Source organism: Otolemur garnettii, unplaced genomic scaffold, assembly GCF_000181295.1.
Source record: "Otolemur garnettii isolate 467f Iridium unplaced genomic scaffold, OtoGar3 scaffold00001, whole genome shotgun sequence".
NCBI classification, from domain to species: Eukaryota; Metazoa; Chordata; class Mammalia; order Primates; family Galagidae; genus Otolemur; species Otolemur garnettii.
The window spans coordinates 59,506,635-59,525,125 of record NW_003852396.1 but is presented as its reverse complement, the minus strand read 5'-3'; the positions used below and the strand labels follow the sequence as shown (position 1 = coordinate 59,525,125).

At 34.6% G+C, this 18,491-nt stretch overlaps 1 protein-coding gene across 1 annotated transcript in view; it reads left to right on the top strand.

Annotated features, from left to right (window-relative positions):
• Positions 1–18,110, top strand: part of CCDC73 (coiled-coil domain containing 73) — a 124,244-nt gene extending 106,134 nt beyond the window's left edge. Inside the window, 4 exon segments of the mRNA XM_003781538.3 lie at positions 8,241–8,427; positions 9,584–11,095; positions 13,359–13,492; positions 17,859–18,110. Coding sequence (XP_003781586.3) covers positions 8,241–8,427; positions 9,584–11,095; positions 13,359–13,492; positions 17,859–18,110 — 2,085 coding nt within the window.
• The last annotated feature ends 381 nt before the right edge of the window (positions 18,111–18,491 follow it).

Sequence of the window (18,491 nt, the reverse complement as noted above, 5' to 3'; positions counted from 1 at the left end):
GAGCCTCAAGCTATCACCCTGGGTAGAGTGCTGTGGCATCACAGGTCACAGCAACCTCCAACTCCTAGGCTCAAGCAATTTTCCTGCCTCTGCCTTCCTTATAGCTGGGATTACAGGCATCTGCTACAATGCCTGGCTATTTTTTGGTTGCAGCCATCATTGTTGTTTGGTGGCCCGGGCTGGATTCAAACCCTCCAGCTCAGGTGTATGTGGCTGGTGCCTTAGCTGCTTGAGCCACAGGTGCCAAGCCGGAATTCTTTTCTTTTCTCTCTTTTTTTTTTTTCATGTGTAGAGACAGGGTCTCACTTTATTGCCCTTGGTAGAGTGCCATGGTGTCACACGACTCATAGCAACCTCCAACTCTTGGGCTTAGGCCATTCTCTCGTCTCAGCCTCCCGAGTAGCTGGGACTATAGGTGCCCGCCACAGTGCCCAGCTGTTTTTTTCTTGCTGTTCAGCCGGGGTGGGTTTGAACCTGCTACCCTCGGTATATGGGACTGGCGCCCTACCCACTGAGCCACAGACACTGCCCTCTTTTCTTTTTTTTTTTTTTAATTAAGTCATTTGTACATAGATCATACAGAATTCTTTTCTTGAGTGTACATTTTTATCTACTTTGTTAAAAATCAGATTATAATGTGAGGATAGTTTCATCTCTGGGTTTTCTGTTCTGATACATAGATCTATGTATCTGTTTTTGTGCCTGTAGCTTTTTAGTAATTTACAGGAAAATTGGAAAGGAAAAGCTTGGAAAGGAAAGCTAGAAGTATAAAGTCTAAATTTTAAAAATCATGTGGTAAATAATCTAGGGAAGTGTGCTATCTTAAAGAGCTTTGTAATTAGTCCTTTTTAAAGCAAATATTTTAATTTTTATGGTACACATATTTTTTCCTTTTTTGAGCCTCAAGCTATTGCCCTGGGTAGAGTGCTGTGGCATCACAGCTCGCAGCAACCTGCAACTCCTGGGCTCAAACGATTCTCCTGCCTCCACCTCCCAAGTAGCTGGGACTACAGGCACCTACCACAATGGCCGGTTATTTTTTTTTTTTTGGTTGCAGCCGTCATTGTTGTTTGGTGGGCTGGGCTGGATTTGAACCCACCAGCTCAGGTATATGTGGCTGGTGCCTTAGCCACTTGAGCCACAGGTGCTGAGCTGGTACACATATTTTTATTAGGTATTCTTAGTATATGTGCTTTAATTCATTATTTTACCTATGTATTTATCCAATGAACATTCATTGAATATTGTTTATGTGTCATATATTATGGAAGATTGTGGAAATACTATGAAAGAAACACATACAATGTTTCTAGGAACTTCCAGTATAGTAGAACCGGTTAAAAAAGAAACTAGTGTAGGGTGAAAAGTACTTAAATAGCATATCTAGAGAAGGTCAGTAGCACAAAGGAAGGAGAGATTAGTTCTACTTAGGTGAGGAGGGGAGGCTTAGTGCTGACAGCACACAGAGACATTTTAGCTGAGTTTTTGATAATAAGTAATAATTTTCTAGACAGACATGGTATTTCAAATATATGGGATAACATCACAATCAGAAATGTGAAATGTATTTATTGAATATGGCAACTAGGAATAGTTTAAAATATTTGCAGTATAGGATACTGGTGATGTAGACTATTTACCTTCTTAGTCTCCCTTCTGCCTATCTTTTCAACTTCAACTGGGACTACAGGCGCCCACAACTCCCAGAAGAAGTTGAAAAGATAGGCAGAAGGCATACTAAAGAAGGTAAATAGTCCATTTGTAGAAGTTAATTCTTGACTATCAGTTTGGGGCTTTTAAAGCAGAGTAGTAAAGTGATCATATTTACCTTTCTGAAATACCATTTTGGTGATGATGTGATAGCCCAGAGTGGGACAGAACTAAAGACACAGAGACCAGCTTGGAGAACACTACAGTGGTCCATGCAGGAGATATTTTATTTTATTATTGGTTTAATATTCATAAATTTAACATAGGTTGAGAATGATAAATGGCAAGTAATTCATACAACTGATTGTTTATAGAAATTAATATAGATTTGCATTCTTAAATCTTTCAATATTCATTCACTTTCAAACTGAAAATAATTTTTATTATTAGATCATAAGTCATATATTCTTTTTCTTTTTTTATTTTTTGAGAAAGAGTCTGACTGTGTTGCCCTCAGTAGAGCGCTGTGGTATCACAGCTCACAGCAACCTCAAACTCTTTGTGCTTAAGCAGGTTCTCTTGTCTCAGCTTCTCCAATAGCTGGCACTACAGGTGCTCACCACAATGTCTGTCTATTTTTTGGTTGTAGTTGTCATTGTTGTTTGGCAGGCCTGGACTGGGTTCGAATCCAGCTCCAGTGTGTGTGGCTGGCACCCTAGCCACTGAGCTACAGGCGCTAAGCAAAGTCATATATTTTCATTTTAAGAAATATAGACAAGATAGAAACATTAAAAAAAAGTGGAAATCATTCATAATCTCACCACTCCAAATTAATGATTGCTAAAATGTTGCTAAATGAACTTTCAAGGATTTTTGTGTACACATGTTCATATAGAGGCAAACACACATACATTTATATATGTGCACTTTTAAGAAAATTAAAATAAGCTGATATTTAAATGTTATATAGTTTTGAATTTGGAAATTATAAGAGAAATTATAAAATATAGGCTGGGTGTGGTGGCTCATGCTTGTAATCCTAGCACTCTGGGAGGCCGAGGTGGGTGCATTGTTCTGAGTTTATAGGTTTGAGACCAGCCTGAGCCAGAGTGAGACCCTGTCTCTGACAATAGCTGGGCATTGTAGTGAGTGCCTATAGTCCCAGCTACTCAGGAGGCTGAGGCAAGAGAATCGCTTAAGCCCAAGACTATGAGGTTGCTGTGAGCTATGACGCCAAAGCACTCTACCCAAGGGCATCAAAGTGAGACTCTGTCTCAAAAAAAAAAAAAAAGAAATTATAAAATATATAAAAATTTGTATGTAAAATACAACAAAATTAGCTATTTTAAAGTGATTACACTTAAAATTACAATTCAGTGGCATTAATTACACTTACAGTGTTGTGCAACCCTCATTGCTATCTACTTTAAAACTTTTTCATCACTTCAGACAGAAGCTTGGGAACCATTAACAGTAATTCCCCATTACTCCCTCTCCCCAGCTCTTTGTCACTTCTACTCTAGTTTCTGACTCTATGACTTTGCTTATTCTCTATATTTTATATAAGGGGAATCTTATAGTATTTGTCTTTTTGTTTCTGGCTAATTAGCATAATATTTTCAAGGTTCATTTGTAGCGTGTATCAGAACTCCATTTTTATGGTGGAATAGTGTTCAATTGTATGAATATACCATGTTTTTTGTTTATCCTTTCATCTGTTGATGGACATGTGGGTTGGTTACCACCTTTTGGCTATTATGAATAGTGCTGCTATGAGCATTAGCATCTATTGGAGTGCCTGTTTTTAATTCTTTGGGGTACATACCTAAGAGTAGAATTTCTGGGTTCTATGGTAATTCCATGTTTAAGTTTTCAAGGTCTGGCTTTTTAAAACAAACTTACTAAATAGTAGATGTCTTTCTAAGTCCATAAAAATAGATCTATATCACAGTTTCCATTATGTGAATGGGATGTGCCACAATTAATTTATCTACTCCCCCATTACACATCCTTGTATAAATATCTTTGTGTACTTATGTGACTATTTCTTTAGGATAATTTCCATAAATGATATTACAGGGTCAAAGAGCTTGCTCCCTTATACTTTTTGCCACATAACAGCCAGATTGCTTTCTAGAAGACTGTACCAATTTATAGTCTAGCTAACAATGTGTAAGAGTGCCTGTCTCCTAAAGCTCTCTTAATATTTTGTTTTACCAGTTTTAGTTTGCATTTTAATTTTATTAAACACTTTTATGTGTTTGTCAGTTCTTTCTTTTTTTTTTTTTTGAGATAGAGCCTCAAGCTGTTACCCTGGGTAGAGTGCTGTGGCATCACAGCTCACAGCAACCTCCTACTCCTGGGCTCAAGCGATTCTCCTGCCTCCTCTCTCAAGTAGCTGGGACTACAGGTACCCGCCACAACGCCTGGCTATTTTTTGGTTGCAGCCCTCGTTGTTGTTTGGTGGGTCCAGGCTGGATTCAAATCCACCAGCTCAGGTATACGTGGCTGGTGCCTTAGCCACTTGAGCCGCAGGCGTTGAGCCTTGTCAGTTATTTCTTTTGTGAATTTTAGTTTCTATATTCCCATTTGTAATTAAACTGAACTATTTTTCTCAATCTCCTTTATAATCTTCTCTTCCTTTGCTTCTCACTTGGATATTTTCATCAATGTTTTATGTTTTGTCCTCTCTTCTTCTTGAAATGTAAGCAGCAACTTGTATACCTCTAATTGTCATATGTCTGCCAATGATTTTCAAATCTATTTTACAAAAGGCACATTTTCTCTTAAGGCCAGGTTTATACATCTACATACATTCATACATCTAAGTGTTCATTGGAATCACATTTTTTATATTTTATTTTATTTTTTATTAAATCATAGCTGTGTACATTAATGTAATCATGGGGTACAATGTGCTGGTTTTATATATAATTTGAAATGTTTTCAACAAACTGGTTAACATAGCCTTCATGGCATTTGCTTAGTTATTGTGTTAAGACATTTATATTCTACACCTAGTAAATTTCACATGTACCCTCATAAGATGCACCATAGCTGTGGTCCCACCAGTTACTCTCCTTTCACCCATCCTCCCCCTTCCCCTCCCCTCTCCTCCCTCTCCCTTTTCCCCTTCTTCTTGGGCTATAATTGGGTTATAGCTTTCATAAGAAAGCTATAAATTGGTTTCATAGTAAGACTGAGTACATTGGATACTTTTTCTTCCATTCTTGAGATACTTTGCTAAGAAGAATATGTTCCAGCTCCATCCTTGTAAACATGAAAGAGGTAAAGTCTCCATCTTTCTTTAAGGCTGCATAATATTCCATGGTATACATATACCACAATTTATTGATCCATTTATGGGTCAATGGGCACTTGGGCTTCTTCCATGACTTAGCAATTATGCATTGGGCTGCAATAAACATTCTAATACAAATATCTTTGTTATAATGTGATTTTTGGTCTTCTAGATATATACCTAATAGAGGAATTGTAGGATTGAATGGCAGGTCTATTTTTAGATCTCTAAGTGTTCTCCAAACTAGAATCACATTTTTTCTTTTTATTTCAGATTATTGGGAGGGTACAAATGATTGTTACATTTTTTGCATTTCTAAGGTAAAGTTATAGTTGAACCCTTCTCCCAGGTGGTATGCTGTATACTCTTATATTGTTTACATTAGGTGAGAACTTATTGATCCCTCACCCTTGTCCCTTTTCCCTTTCCCTCCTCCTGCCTAACCCCCCCCCAATATAATTGTGGGTTTGTTTTTTTTTTAGACATCCATAACTTTAATGTATAGTAAAACCCCTGTAAGTTAACCACCCAAGGACTGTAAGAAACTGGCCAACATATAGACATGATTAACATAAGGAACTTCCATTGAGTACATGTGATGCATGTCCAGTCTTTTAAAATTAGGTCAACCTAAGGAGGTGGTCAGTGTAGGGAAATGGTCAGCTATAGAGGTTTTACTGTATGTCTAAGTCTTGAAACTCAGCAGGTTCAAACTGAACTCATGATATTTTCTTCCAAACTTGCTTCTCCTTCTGTTTTCTAGCTCAGTGAATGACATCCACCAATCATCTAGTTCCTAATCTGAACTCCAGAAGTCAATCTTAACTTATATTCTCTCTTAGCCTTCACATCTAGTCATTGACCAAGTCCTATTGATATTAGTTCATAAATAAATCATGAATTGGTTCACAGCTCTACATCTTTATTGATACCACCTGGACTACTCTTGCCATTCTCCCAATGTATCTTTCTACTTACTGTCCTGTTACAGACTTCTAGATGTAACCTATCAGTGGTTCATAGAAATTAATGTCTGATGGCTTGTGATCAGCATTCTTTTAAAAATGAGATAGAACAAACAGGCATTGTGGTGGGTGCCTGTAGTCCCAGCAACTCAGGATGCTGAAGCAAGAGAATCACTTGTGCCCAAGAATTGGAGGTTGCTGTGAGCTATGATGCCTCGGCATACTACTGAGGGTGGCAAGGTGAGACTCTGTCTCAAAAAAAAAAAAAAATGAGATAGAAAACATGAGAATGTATCATAGTACCAGGTTTCCCCAAAAATAAGACCTACCCAAAAAATAAGCCCTAGCAGGATTTCCATGCATTTGTTAAATATAAGCCCTACCCCGATAATAAGACCTAGTGATGGGCGTGGCTATGCAGATATGCCATGCATTTCGGCAGAGAGGAAGACATCCCCTGAAAATAAGCCCCTAGTGTGTGTTCTTGAGAAAAAAAATAAATATAAGGCAGTGTCTTATTTTCAGGGAAACATGGTAAGTATTGTTTGGTATACTGAGTTTTAAAACATTTCTTTTTTTCTTTTTTTGGAGACAGTCTCACTTTGTTGCCCTGGATAGAGTGCCATAGCCTCAGCATAGTTACAGCAGCCTCAAACTCTTGGGCTCAAGAGATCTTCTTGCCTCAGTTCTTCTATTTTTAGTAAAGACTGGGTCTTGTTCAGGCTGGTCTTAAACTCCTAAGCTTAGGCAGTCCTCCTGCCTCAGCCTCCCAGAGTGTTAGGATTATAGGCATAAGCCAATGTGTCCAGCCTTAAAACATATTTCTTATTGCTGATTTCAGACAATGAAGTTTAGAAAACATTATTGATTATACTGTAGCCAAAATGGTCTTTCCAGTCAGATCATGTTATTTATTCCTTGTTTAAAACCCTTCAGTGACTTCTCAGTGTCTTCCTAATAGAGCTGAAACTCCTTAGCATGTTGTAGTAAGTACCCTTAATGACTTAGGCTCAGCTTACCTCAAGCCTCAAGCCATCCAGTTCTTCTCCCAGCATTTAAGCTTGCTAAACTGTATCACTCATGTTTCTATGGATGGATTCTAATCTTGCTTGCTCTCAAACTTCTGTAAATACAATTTGTTCTCCCTGGAGTACCTCCTTTTCCTCATCTGTGACTCCATATTATATCACAGGTATGTTTAATTATCAACTTCTCTGAGAAGCCTGCTTTGACTCCTAAAGCAGGGAAAGGACTGTTCTTCTGGGATGTGCCCATAGTAACCTATATATATATATGTATATATATATCCCTGTCTGAGCACCTACCACATTTTATTAAGGTTGTCTGTTATTTCTTTTCCATCTTCATATCAGACTATAAGTTTTTTAAGGGCAAGGACTGTATTTTTTTCATCATTGTATCCCAAAGCTTAGCACAGTGCTTCCCATGTAACATGGCTTAATGTATAGGGGGAGAAAAAAACATACTGAATTGATTTGCTGTTTTAAAGATACATGCAAATACTGCTTAGCCAGGTGAGGTGGTGAATGCCTGTAATCTCAGTTACTTGGGAAGCTGAGGCAGGAAGATCAGTGAATCCAATAGTTTAAAACTGTGAGGCACTATGATTGTACTTAAGAACAGCCATTATACCTTGATCTGGGCAACATAGTGAAACCCTGTCTCTCAGAAAAGAAAAATACTGCTTGAAAGAATTGTTTGCCATGTTTACCTTAGGGTTTTAGGGGTTTTGTTGTTGTTATTGTTGTTTTAGTGATGAGATCGCTCTTTGTCACCCAGGCTGGAATGCAAAGGCTAATCATAGCTGTACCACCATGCCTGGATAATTCATTCATTCCCTCCCTCCCTCCATTCATTCATAGAGCTGGGGTCTATGTTGCCCAGGCTGGGTTTTAGTAAAGGGGTGGCTCCTTTACTACAAATAATGTGTGCTATAATAATGTGGTGTGCATGTTTGAAAACACAAAGATCTCCATTTTGTTTAAATATGATAAACTATATAAGATGAACATAAAGTGATCTTGTTATGATGAGTAGTATAATAAACCTAGTTTAAAAAACTCATTTGACCCAGCTACTCGGGAGGCTGTAAGCCCAGGAGTTGTTGCTGTGAGCTCTACTGAGGGTGATAAAGTGAAACTCTGTCTCTACAAAAAAAAAAAAAATTCATTTGACATTCAAATAGAAATTAATGAATTGTTAAACTGAAACATTCTACTTTTACAAGCAAAGTTTGCTCAAAAGTTTTACATTTTTTAATAATCTGTTTCTACATTAAAGGAATATTTTCCATTTTATACTAGAATGTTCCAGAAGTAAATAATGAGAACAGTGAAATGTCAACTGAAAAATTAGAAAACCCTGTCATACAGAAATATTCTGAGCAAGAAATAGGGAAAGAAAATACTGAGCATTTTTGTTCAGACACTAGATTCAGAGAAGAGGTGGAAAAGAAAAAAGGCCCATCTGTAGAAGAAATCATTATTGAAGGTAATTTTAAAATAATAATGATATTTTCTAATTTGTATACTGAAAATTTTTTCAAAATAAAAGGAGCTTCCAAAGTGTTGTGCCAGGCTTTCTGTGGAATTTAGGGGAATATCAATTACAATCTTTGTTTTGAGGAGCTTGTAGTATAGCTGGAGCAACATCTTTTCATTTGTATATGTCAACAAAATAAGCATCAGGCTATTCCTTTACAGTAAATATTTTTGAGAAGATTACATTTCTGCCTTATCATCACATCTTCTTTGGCTTTTTGCATTCTGGCTTATGCCTTCATTGCTTTGCTGAGAATGTTCTTTGAGTCACCCAATAGCCTTCTGATGACTAGATAAAAGGTACTTTTCTTAATTCAAATGACTTTTCTTTAACCATTGAGATAATTTAGTAATTCTTCAATCTTGAAAAAGAGTTTTTTAAAGATGATGCTGATCAAAGGTGTTCAAACCTAGGCTGAACAACCACTTGGTGGAGATGTTGTAGAGAGAATGATTAGACTAAAAAAGGCCTTTAAAGACCTTAAATTTGTATTCTACATTACTTTTAACCATACTAAAAATTTGAAATCTATTGTTAAAACATTATACGAATAAAATTAATGTCTTAATTAAATTGTTACTCTAAACATTTGCCCAAAATTATTATAGATTTTAAAAAACACAGAGCAGTGAATAAAAAAGTGATGATTGTCAGTTTTAAAGAAGCCAGCTAGCAATTTCTGGATGTTTCTAACCTGAGTAGTAATAGAAATTAATGTAACCTGTAGTAATATTAATTAATGTAATTAATTTTTATCAGCTATGTGATTATATAGAATTGTACATCCGCTCTAAAGGAAGTAATAGATGAGAAAAAACCCATTTTGTAATACCTCAATTTACTTCCCCTTTTTAAAGCAAATTTTTCCTGTTATGAAATAAAAATTTAATGTTGCTAGAGTGAAATATTTAGTATGCTAAATATTTGTTATAATAAAGAGAACCTAATATTTAGGTAAAATTGATGTCATTAAGCTTGTATAATTATTGGCCAATAAAACATTTAATGGTAAATAAGTTTTTATAAAAATAGGTAACATATATGTTTTCTAAAATGAGGCTTTAGTATATACATAAAATTTTACTATATTCCCATGTCATAACAGATTTACAGGTTTTGGAAAAAACCTTCAAGAATGGAATGGATACTACTGTATCTCAGAACAAAAATCAAAGTGAAATCTCCCTAACCAAAACTCACTCTAGAGGTAAAGAAGTAATTAGTCAAGGACAAACCTTGAATGCTACTGACATTAGAAAATCAGTTACTACAGAAATAAAAGACGTGATGTGCTCAGAAAAAGACGATGGACCCTCAGAATTTAAAACACCAAATCATCCTTTTTTAGTGGTAGATTCAGCAAAAGAAACAGAAAAGATATGCCTAGAAAGAACTGAAAGATTAGAATTAGGTCTTCACCATGCAGATATACACCTGGAGGTTGAAAATAACAGAACATCATTTAATAGTATTTTAAATGAGACAGCTCACAATGCAAATCATAATAAAGATGTTTCTGAAAATGAATCCTTTAAACAATTCAGTTCACTCCTGGGGACTCAAGAAAACACTACTAAGAAGGCAAACAGTGACCAAACCAAAGCAGATTTGGACTCATCTTTAGATGTAAAGAAGAATCCTGTCTTGTGTCAGAAGTATAGTTTACAGGATTCAAGTAATGTTCTGTTAGATGATGAGCAATGTAAAATAAAACAAATACAACTGTTAAATAAAAAAAGTGAGTGCAACCCATTACTTTTTAAAGAGACATCAGAGTTTCAGCAAGTCTGTAATGATACTTCAGAGAAACCTGAATTAACTGTTCCCTGTAATACAGTAATTGATCACCCCTTTTCATCTGCTGCATTTAGTGATAATTTGAAAATACTTAAGAATTCAGATAAAAATGTTAACAGCATGTCTATGTTGGTAAAGCTCAATTCAAGCCCTGGCCAAAGACCTATGTGGAAAAATATGGATGATAAGTCAGACAGTCAATTTAAGAACTGTTCAGGATATTTAGAAAACAATAATGTGACCATTTCCCATCTTCAGGTTAATGATGAGAATAGCCATGCTTCACAAGCCAAAGATGTGAAAACTGCTGTTCACCCAAAAACTTCTACAGAAATACAGTTTTCTAATAAAGAGATACAGATTGATAAGAATCAGACAACTGAAGCCACAAAAAACGACCTCTTCCTTATTCTGAATGCTAATGAAAGACAGCATACATTGTTAAACAAGACAGAGAAAACAGAGTCATTAAATGACATCGTTTCAGAAAAAATGTACAGTGAAGGACAGCTGGAGGAATCACATTCATTTCATATAAAGCCATCTGGAGATTTAGTAAACAGAAGTGGAAGGTCAGCCTTTGATCCTTCAACTTCAGATAAAAAAACTGAGAAAACTCCAGTATACATGAATATTTCAGAACCCGGTCCTTGGTCAAAAGTAAATCAAATTGAAAATCAAATAGTGGACACTTCAACATCTAGCATTTCTTTGTTGCTGAAGGAGAAACAAATAAATCCATCACAAAACAAAAACACAATTTCAATGTCTCTTTGTAAAAATGTTGATATGGATGACAACAGAAAAGATATCGGACCAGGTAAGAAAATGGTATATGTTTTAATTCTTAAAATGTGTTTTTCTAATTACTATTCTTCATAACATCTCCAGAATGGATTGTGTTTAAGATGAAAATGTTTATATTAATTGTTTTTTTTTTTGCCTAAACAAGAGTAGGAAAGGTTTTATTTATTGGAAAAAGGAAGTGAGTTTCGTTTCACCTAAGTCTGGGCCAGATTATCAATGTGTACAGTTGCATTTTGGAAAATTTTTTTTTAAAGTTTGTCGTTATCAAGAAATAGCAAAACAACAGATCCAAGCATTAATTTTCAATTAGGAACAACTGCCCAATCTAATTTTTTTAACTATGTAGAGCAAATGCAGTAGTTGATAAGGCTTCCACCAAGTGTGCATGTTTTATTCCGTATCTTTCCATACTCTTTAAGATCCTTAAAAATTTCCTTCCCTCTGAACCACATTTTAATTTCTCTCATGTTGCCCTTTCTTTGCCTAGTTTTCTTCTCCTCTCCTTAATTTTTCCATTTTTATCTGTCCCTTCACCAGCACCACCAATCCAGTTTGCTTCTGTTTTATAACCAATACTGAAGCATAACATTAACATATCTCTCATCACTGATATTTGTCAGTTTGAAACTTTAAATTGAATCCCTTAGTAATTATATATTTATATTGATAGTTTTATAATGTTAGAGAATAGAGAGGTGGTTCTGTTCTTTAAAATTTTCATATGAAATGACATGATTTCCAAATTTTGCTTTAAAATACTCTAAAAAAAATAAAATAGGGTAATGGATAAAAAAACATGATTTAATATTGATGGATGTTGAATTTGGGTGATAGGTACATTAAGGTTCATACTCTACTTTTATGAAAAATTTATTTGAAATTTTCATAAAAATATTTTAAAATAAAAACATCTTGAATAAGTACCACACAGACGTAAATTGAAGATAAAAATCAATAGTTTAAGATATATGATCATGAGGAAAGTAAGTTACTTTGCCAATAGCAATCTCATAGTCAAAGTTGTTGATAGTTAAAGACATTCCTACATTTTAAGGGAACTTTGCTAGGTTTGACAGTGTACATTTAGACCCTTTAAGGAAATACAGGTCACAAAGAAAGCTTTGTATGGTCCTTTTTAACAAGCTTCTTTTAAAAAGAAAATGAAGAAAATTTTAAGAAGAATATTTGAGGGGTAAAAACAATATATCTTGTTTACTAGTGCCAATTGGAAGTAATTTAAGGAAAAATAAAAAATAACATAAAAAATAATTTACAACCTCACTTTCTAAACTGTAATGTTTTAATATAATAAAATCTATTACTTCAGATTCTATTAATTTTGAGTTAGTCAAGTGCTGCTTTGGGGGCTAGTCTAACATTTATCATTTTCTCAAAGATCTTTTCTTCTAAGTCAAATTTTAATGATATAAGTAAGATATAAAGGGAGATAATCTAAGATTATGTAGAAATTCAACTTGTGAAATACTCTTAAACATATCATCAGTATCTTTTAACCTTTATAGTTGACATGTTTCTTTTTTTTTGAGACAGAGCCTCAGGCTGTCGCCCTGGGTAGACGTGCTCGTCATCACAGCTCATGGCAACCTCCAACTCCTGGGCTTAAGCAATTCTGTTGCCTCAGCCTCCCAAGTAACTGGGACTAGCCCCGGCTATTTTTTGGTTGTAGTTGTCATTGTTGTTTGGCAGGCCCAGGCTGGATTTGAACCCACCAGCTCTGGTGTTATGTGGCTGACACCTTAGCTGCTTGAGCTACAGGCACTGAGCCTGACATGTTTCTTAATATTTTTTGTCTATTTATTAAAGCTCTATGACCCCTTCTAAACAGCCCTTAGTTAGGATTCTTACTGTGGCCATTTTTTTAAACTATCTTTTATAAATCTGACATTTAATTGGTTCAGACTTTTTCCATTAATCTGAATTGGTAGAATGTTCACTATGTAAATGTTTACATGTATGGGCAATGCAGTGACCAAGAGAACATTTTATGTGAGTTATTTTGTTTTAGAAAAAAGGTATTTATACTGTTTCTCTGCTTTTAATGTGGAACTATAATAAAATCTTTTGTTTTCTGAAATGAAATGCTTAATATAAGAGCAAAGTCTAGGAAACCTACAAAATATTCAAAGTAAAAAGAAAATAGAAATTGTTACTTTTTAAATACAAAAGCATAGGATCAGAGAGGAACAAGTTCAGTCACTAAAATGAGTGCCTAGAGAATAAAATTCAGTTGCTGCCATTTCCTCTTTGTCAATCAGATACTACCAGCATTAACAGAGTTGCTGACACTTTGAATAACTGGAGTATCCATCCAGATCCCAAGGGAGAATCCAGTGAAGAAAGGAATGCAACTGCAAAGACTTTTTATGATTCTTCTTTTCCCACAGAACATGTAAGTCAATTAAAAATACTGCCGAGCAGACCTTAGTGAGCTAATTCTACAGATATGTGTAGAACTGTACGCATCTGGATGCTTTAAGACCTAACCGATCTCCAAAATAATATCAAGAGGGCAACATGGCACCATTTTTCACAATTAAGGTTGATAGAAAACAGCAGGAAAAAGTCACAGTGTATAAATCAAATAGATATAATCCAGCCTGTTTTGGAAAGGAGAATGTGAGGCATCAGATTATGTACTTCTAGATTTTACTCACCTAAATTTGAAAATAGTGGCATTTGAGTATTTAAAACTTTATATTCCTGAAAGATGATTTCTAAAACTAATTCCAGTTTTTAATAATGCTTAGGTTAATTCAGTTATTTTCGGAAACTAATTATTGAGATGAAAGAAATATATTTAAAATTATTTCCATTAGAACACAATATGTGAAAGGACCAAATATTCATAATGTGATACGACAGTAAATTTGGCTGTATATATTAAAGTATTTGTAGAGATTATATGGCTCCCAGGGGTCTCTTTGTCATAAGAAAAGCAACTGATCATAGCAGGAAAGTTATTTGGTTCAATTTAAAAGTTTTATAGCTTAGTGTATAGAACCGTTGCAAAAAAAAAAAAAAAAAGGCTGTACTGTTCAAAGTCTGAAAGACAATCGTAGGTGTAACTGCTAAAAAGTGACCTAAACAGATTAGGAAACACTTATAAAACTACTATATAGTGACAGATTTAAAAATCAGTGTAGTTTAAATTTTAGAGATGCACATTAAACAACTTTCTCTTTACCACATATAAAATGAAAATTGTAGCACTAACACTTCCTTAACAAATAACAGCTTTTAACAAGATATTCTATTTTCCTTTTTAAATAGTAGAAACCTCAAGTGAGACAGTATAAACTCTTCCTCTGAGAGAATGGAAATAAAAATCAGGATCTAACCCTTTTCATATTTTCATAATTGAGCTCAGCAACAACAGTATAGTTTCAACTTGGTATGTATGTTTAAAATATGGTAACTAAAGAGTACTTTGATGTTGGCAAAAGTTCAAACCTTGGTTAGCTGAGTAAGTTATACAGTCAAAGCAAAAGGCAAGCTTGAGAGAATTAATGCTGGATACCCGTTCCTAATTTGGTAGAATACCTAACACTTAAAGTTGTATTTTTAAAGTTTAGAGGGTATATGATGGAAGTTTCAAGGGATAGACTTTCCCTTGAAAGCCTATTTTTATAATTAACCCAACAGGGAAATTCTCTATGTCTAATTCCTAATACTCATCCTCTAATTAATGTTGCTTTTAAGAATTTATGTTTAGGCTCAGCACTTGTAGCTCAGAGGCTAAGGGCGTCAGCCACATACACCGGAGCTGGAAGGTTCTAACCCATCCCAGACCTGCCAAATAATAATGACAACTGCACCCAAAAAATAGCCAAGCATTGTGGCAGGTGCCTGTAGTCCCAGGTACTTGGGAGGCTGAGGCAATAGAATCACTTAAGTCCAAGAATTTGAGGTTGCTATGAGCTGTGACACCACGGCAGTCTACCCAGGGCAACATAGTGAGACTCAGTCTCAAAATAATTTAAAAAAAAAAAAAAAAAAAAGGAATTTGTGTTTAGAGAATTGTTTGTCAAAGAAATAGTTCTCCAACATTTCTAAGGTAAGTATTTTTTTTTTCCATTTTACATATAAAGAAATGTGACAAATGTGAAATAACTTTCCAAGGTCATTAAGACAAGTCTGTGGTGGACCACAGACTCGATGGCTTGGCAAATACTTTATTTTCTCAACTTTCATAGTAGAACAATTGTTTCTTAAAATACTGGTGGATATAAAACAAACTCAGTTCCCTGGCTAAACAGACATTTTCTAAGTGCTCATTGCTATGTGCCAACTACTATACTAAGCATCAGCATATCACTGTCCTAGCTTAAGCTTGGTTATCAATTATATAAATGGGACATATCCAAAAGTAGATATTTTTAGTAAGTAATGCTTTATTAGAACACAGCCACACCATAAAGGCTGCTTTTGTACAGCAGTGACAGAATTAAGCAGGCAACTTGGCCTATAAAGCCAAAAATACTTACTATCTGGCTCTTTGTAGAAAGTTTGCCAACCTGTTCTAAAGACAAATGAATTTGATAAAGACTTATAGCCAGAAAAGGAGCTTAAGTTTATTTTTCAATGTATTTTTATTTACACTCTGCATATTAATTCTGTTAAACTTGGGGCAAGTATTAGGTGTCAGTCCACTTTCTCCCTCTAGGTTTGAAGTAACTTGAAAAGGTAAGGTATGTTTTTTGTTCTTGAGGAGTTAGGTTGGTAGTCTTTTACAATCTTGATTATACATAGTATCCAGGAATGAGGATGGAAGAGGGGACCCAGAGTAAGCAAATGAGCCATTTTATTTTATACATCCAATTAATTAGGTTCATTTAAATTAAATTTTAAAATACCATCCTAGGGTGAAATAAAAGGATTAGTACCAAGCTGGGGGAAATTTTTAGGCCAAAAAGTAAGTCAAGCTGAAAGAGAAAGTAGGGGGTGATAAAAAATTTTCTAAAAGAGATACAAAGTTATGTGGCAACTTATCTGGCAAACTATTAAAATTATTGTAGTAGGCTACAGTGAGCTAAATAGGACCAGTTTTGCTAAGTGTAAACCTTAATCTACATTATGCAGTTGCTTCTCTACAGCCAGTCTCTGCTGCCACCCTTCCTACCAAGTGGGTAGTTATGGGAAACTAAATTGGATATGTGTAAGTGTGTCTCTCCTTTACAACATCATAAAGTCAAATAATCAGGATCTGGGGAAACTGCTAATTTGTATTTGAATGCTAAATGCACCAAAATGCATAAAGCATTTTGATGGCAAAATAGGACCATTAAATCATACAGATCATCAGTCGTTTTCCTTCAAAATTACTAGATTTAGATTTATTTTTCCCCATATATTCTTGGTATTATATGGAACACTTGGAACTGTGAATTTAACCATTCTACATATTTAGGCTCATTTAAAAAATTATTACAACATAATCTTACATTGAAAATGACAGTGTCACTGACACTTTTACTAGTCAAATTGGAAAAGATTTCAGTGTAGGGCAATACTCAAAAAGATTTTCAAAGGTTTATGAACAAATGATTCTTTGCAGCATAATTTATAACGGTGATCATCTTTTGCAATTTAAATGTCCAATAATATACAGCTCTTAAATTTTTAACAGGTATAAATGCTAAAAATGCAACATAGCATATAAACTGATTAATGTTTAATGGTGTCTGGACTTTTGGGTAATTTTAGTGTAAGTATTATCCTATCCCATATTTCTAAAATACATGTGTATTTCTCTTACAACTAAAGAATAAAAAATAGTAAATTATTTTAAAAACAACTTAATATTCTCTTTGAATAGATTTTGTCTGAGAGTCTGTCTGAAGACCATCTAAGTTTTTTTCATGAAAAGTAACTCAAATTTACTTTTGATAGTGATAAACTGGAAACAACATTCAATTGTAGGACACAGTTAAATTATTACACATCTATAAAAGGGAGTTTTATATTTAGCAGTCACTGACAGTAGTTTATGGCAAATTTCAATGAGCTAGGAAACTGCTCACAGAGGAAAAGGCAAGATATAAAATTCTATAGAATGATCAAATATGCTAAAAATAGGGGAGAAAGCCGAGCAGCAAACAATACCAAACGTTGACAAGTTCCTTTGGGTAATGGATTACAAAAACTTTGAGATATACAAAAGTCAAGAAGTGTAAAATCTATACAGACTGATGAAACCCTCCCAGTAACACTGATAAGCTGAATGTTGCATGGCTGAAGCAGAAAGGACACTGTCAACTGTGTTTCTTGGAAGTGAAAAAATGGGCCATAACATATCTGTCTCAAAAACTTTAGCAGCCAACTATGTATTAATGATTTTTAGTTCCTTTATGCTTCCTTCTATTTCCTAGATTTCGAATAAATATTTTATTATCAGAAAAAAAATCTTTAAAACAAGTTATTTTTAAACAGATTATTATAAGTATGACCCAGTCCAGTGCCTTGAAAACATGCCAACTTCCAACTACCACATTGCTCTTTCCTGTTTCTTCAACAATGGTGCTCTAAAACATCAGAGGAGATATGACGTAAAAGGTAGTTTTTATACAGTTTACTTCTGGTTATACATTAATTCACACGGTATAGTTCCCTGATGCCAGAATTACTAAGGTTGTGGGAAACCAGCCAAGAATATGGTGGCTTTATCACATAAACATAACTATAGAGGATTCACAGATTTTCTTTAAAGTCTTTTGTATAATAATTTCAATGGTAAAACTAGTTTGGTTTTTTCCTAGGTGGAAACAAAGTCTCTGAAATCAACTTTGCTACAAAGCCATTTTGAGGCAATCAAGAGTAAAGGTACTGTTGATTTGGCAGCCCCTTCTGGTGAAGATGAGTGGCAGAGGCTCATAACAAGTCACATAAATGAAATTGAAAAGTTCTTAAACTTAGAAAATGACAACCAACCTAAAAAAAGAAAAGCAGAAGAGATGTTGGAAAAAAACAATTAATTGAAATACTGGTACAGTTTTTCTAGAATGAAATAACTATCTTATACATGAAACTTTGCCATTGTCTTCACTTCTCCAATCTTTTCTGATGTGATGAAATTAGTATGTCATGAATTCTAAAAAAAATTACATTATCTGCTTTGCAAATGAGTCATGTAAGATAGCCATCTTTATATCTGCAGTTTGCTGTGAACATCCAGTTCTCTTTATACTGTTGTCTTCCTGCATATATTATCTTTTCTTTACAGAGCTTACTGCTTCTTCAGTATCCTTCCTTACAGAACCTACACCAGACACTGTGACCTCTTGTAACCTAATACTTTGTATTCCCTTGAATTTGTGATTTTAGTTTAAATTTGAGACGATAAATGTACAGACTAGTCAAATTTTTAATTGATAATGTTTTACTGTGATTTA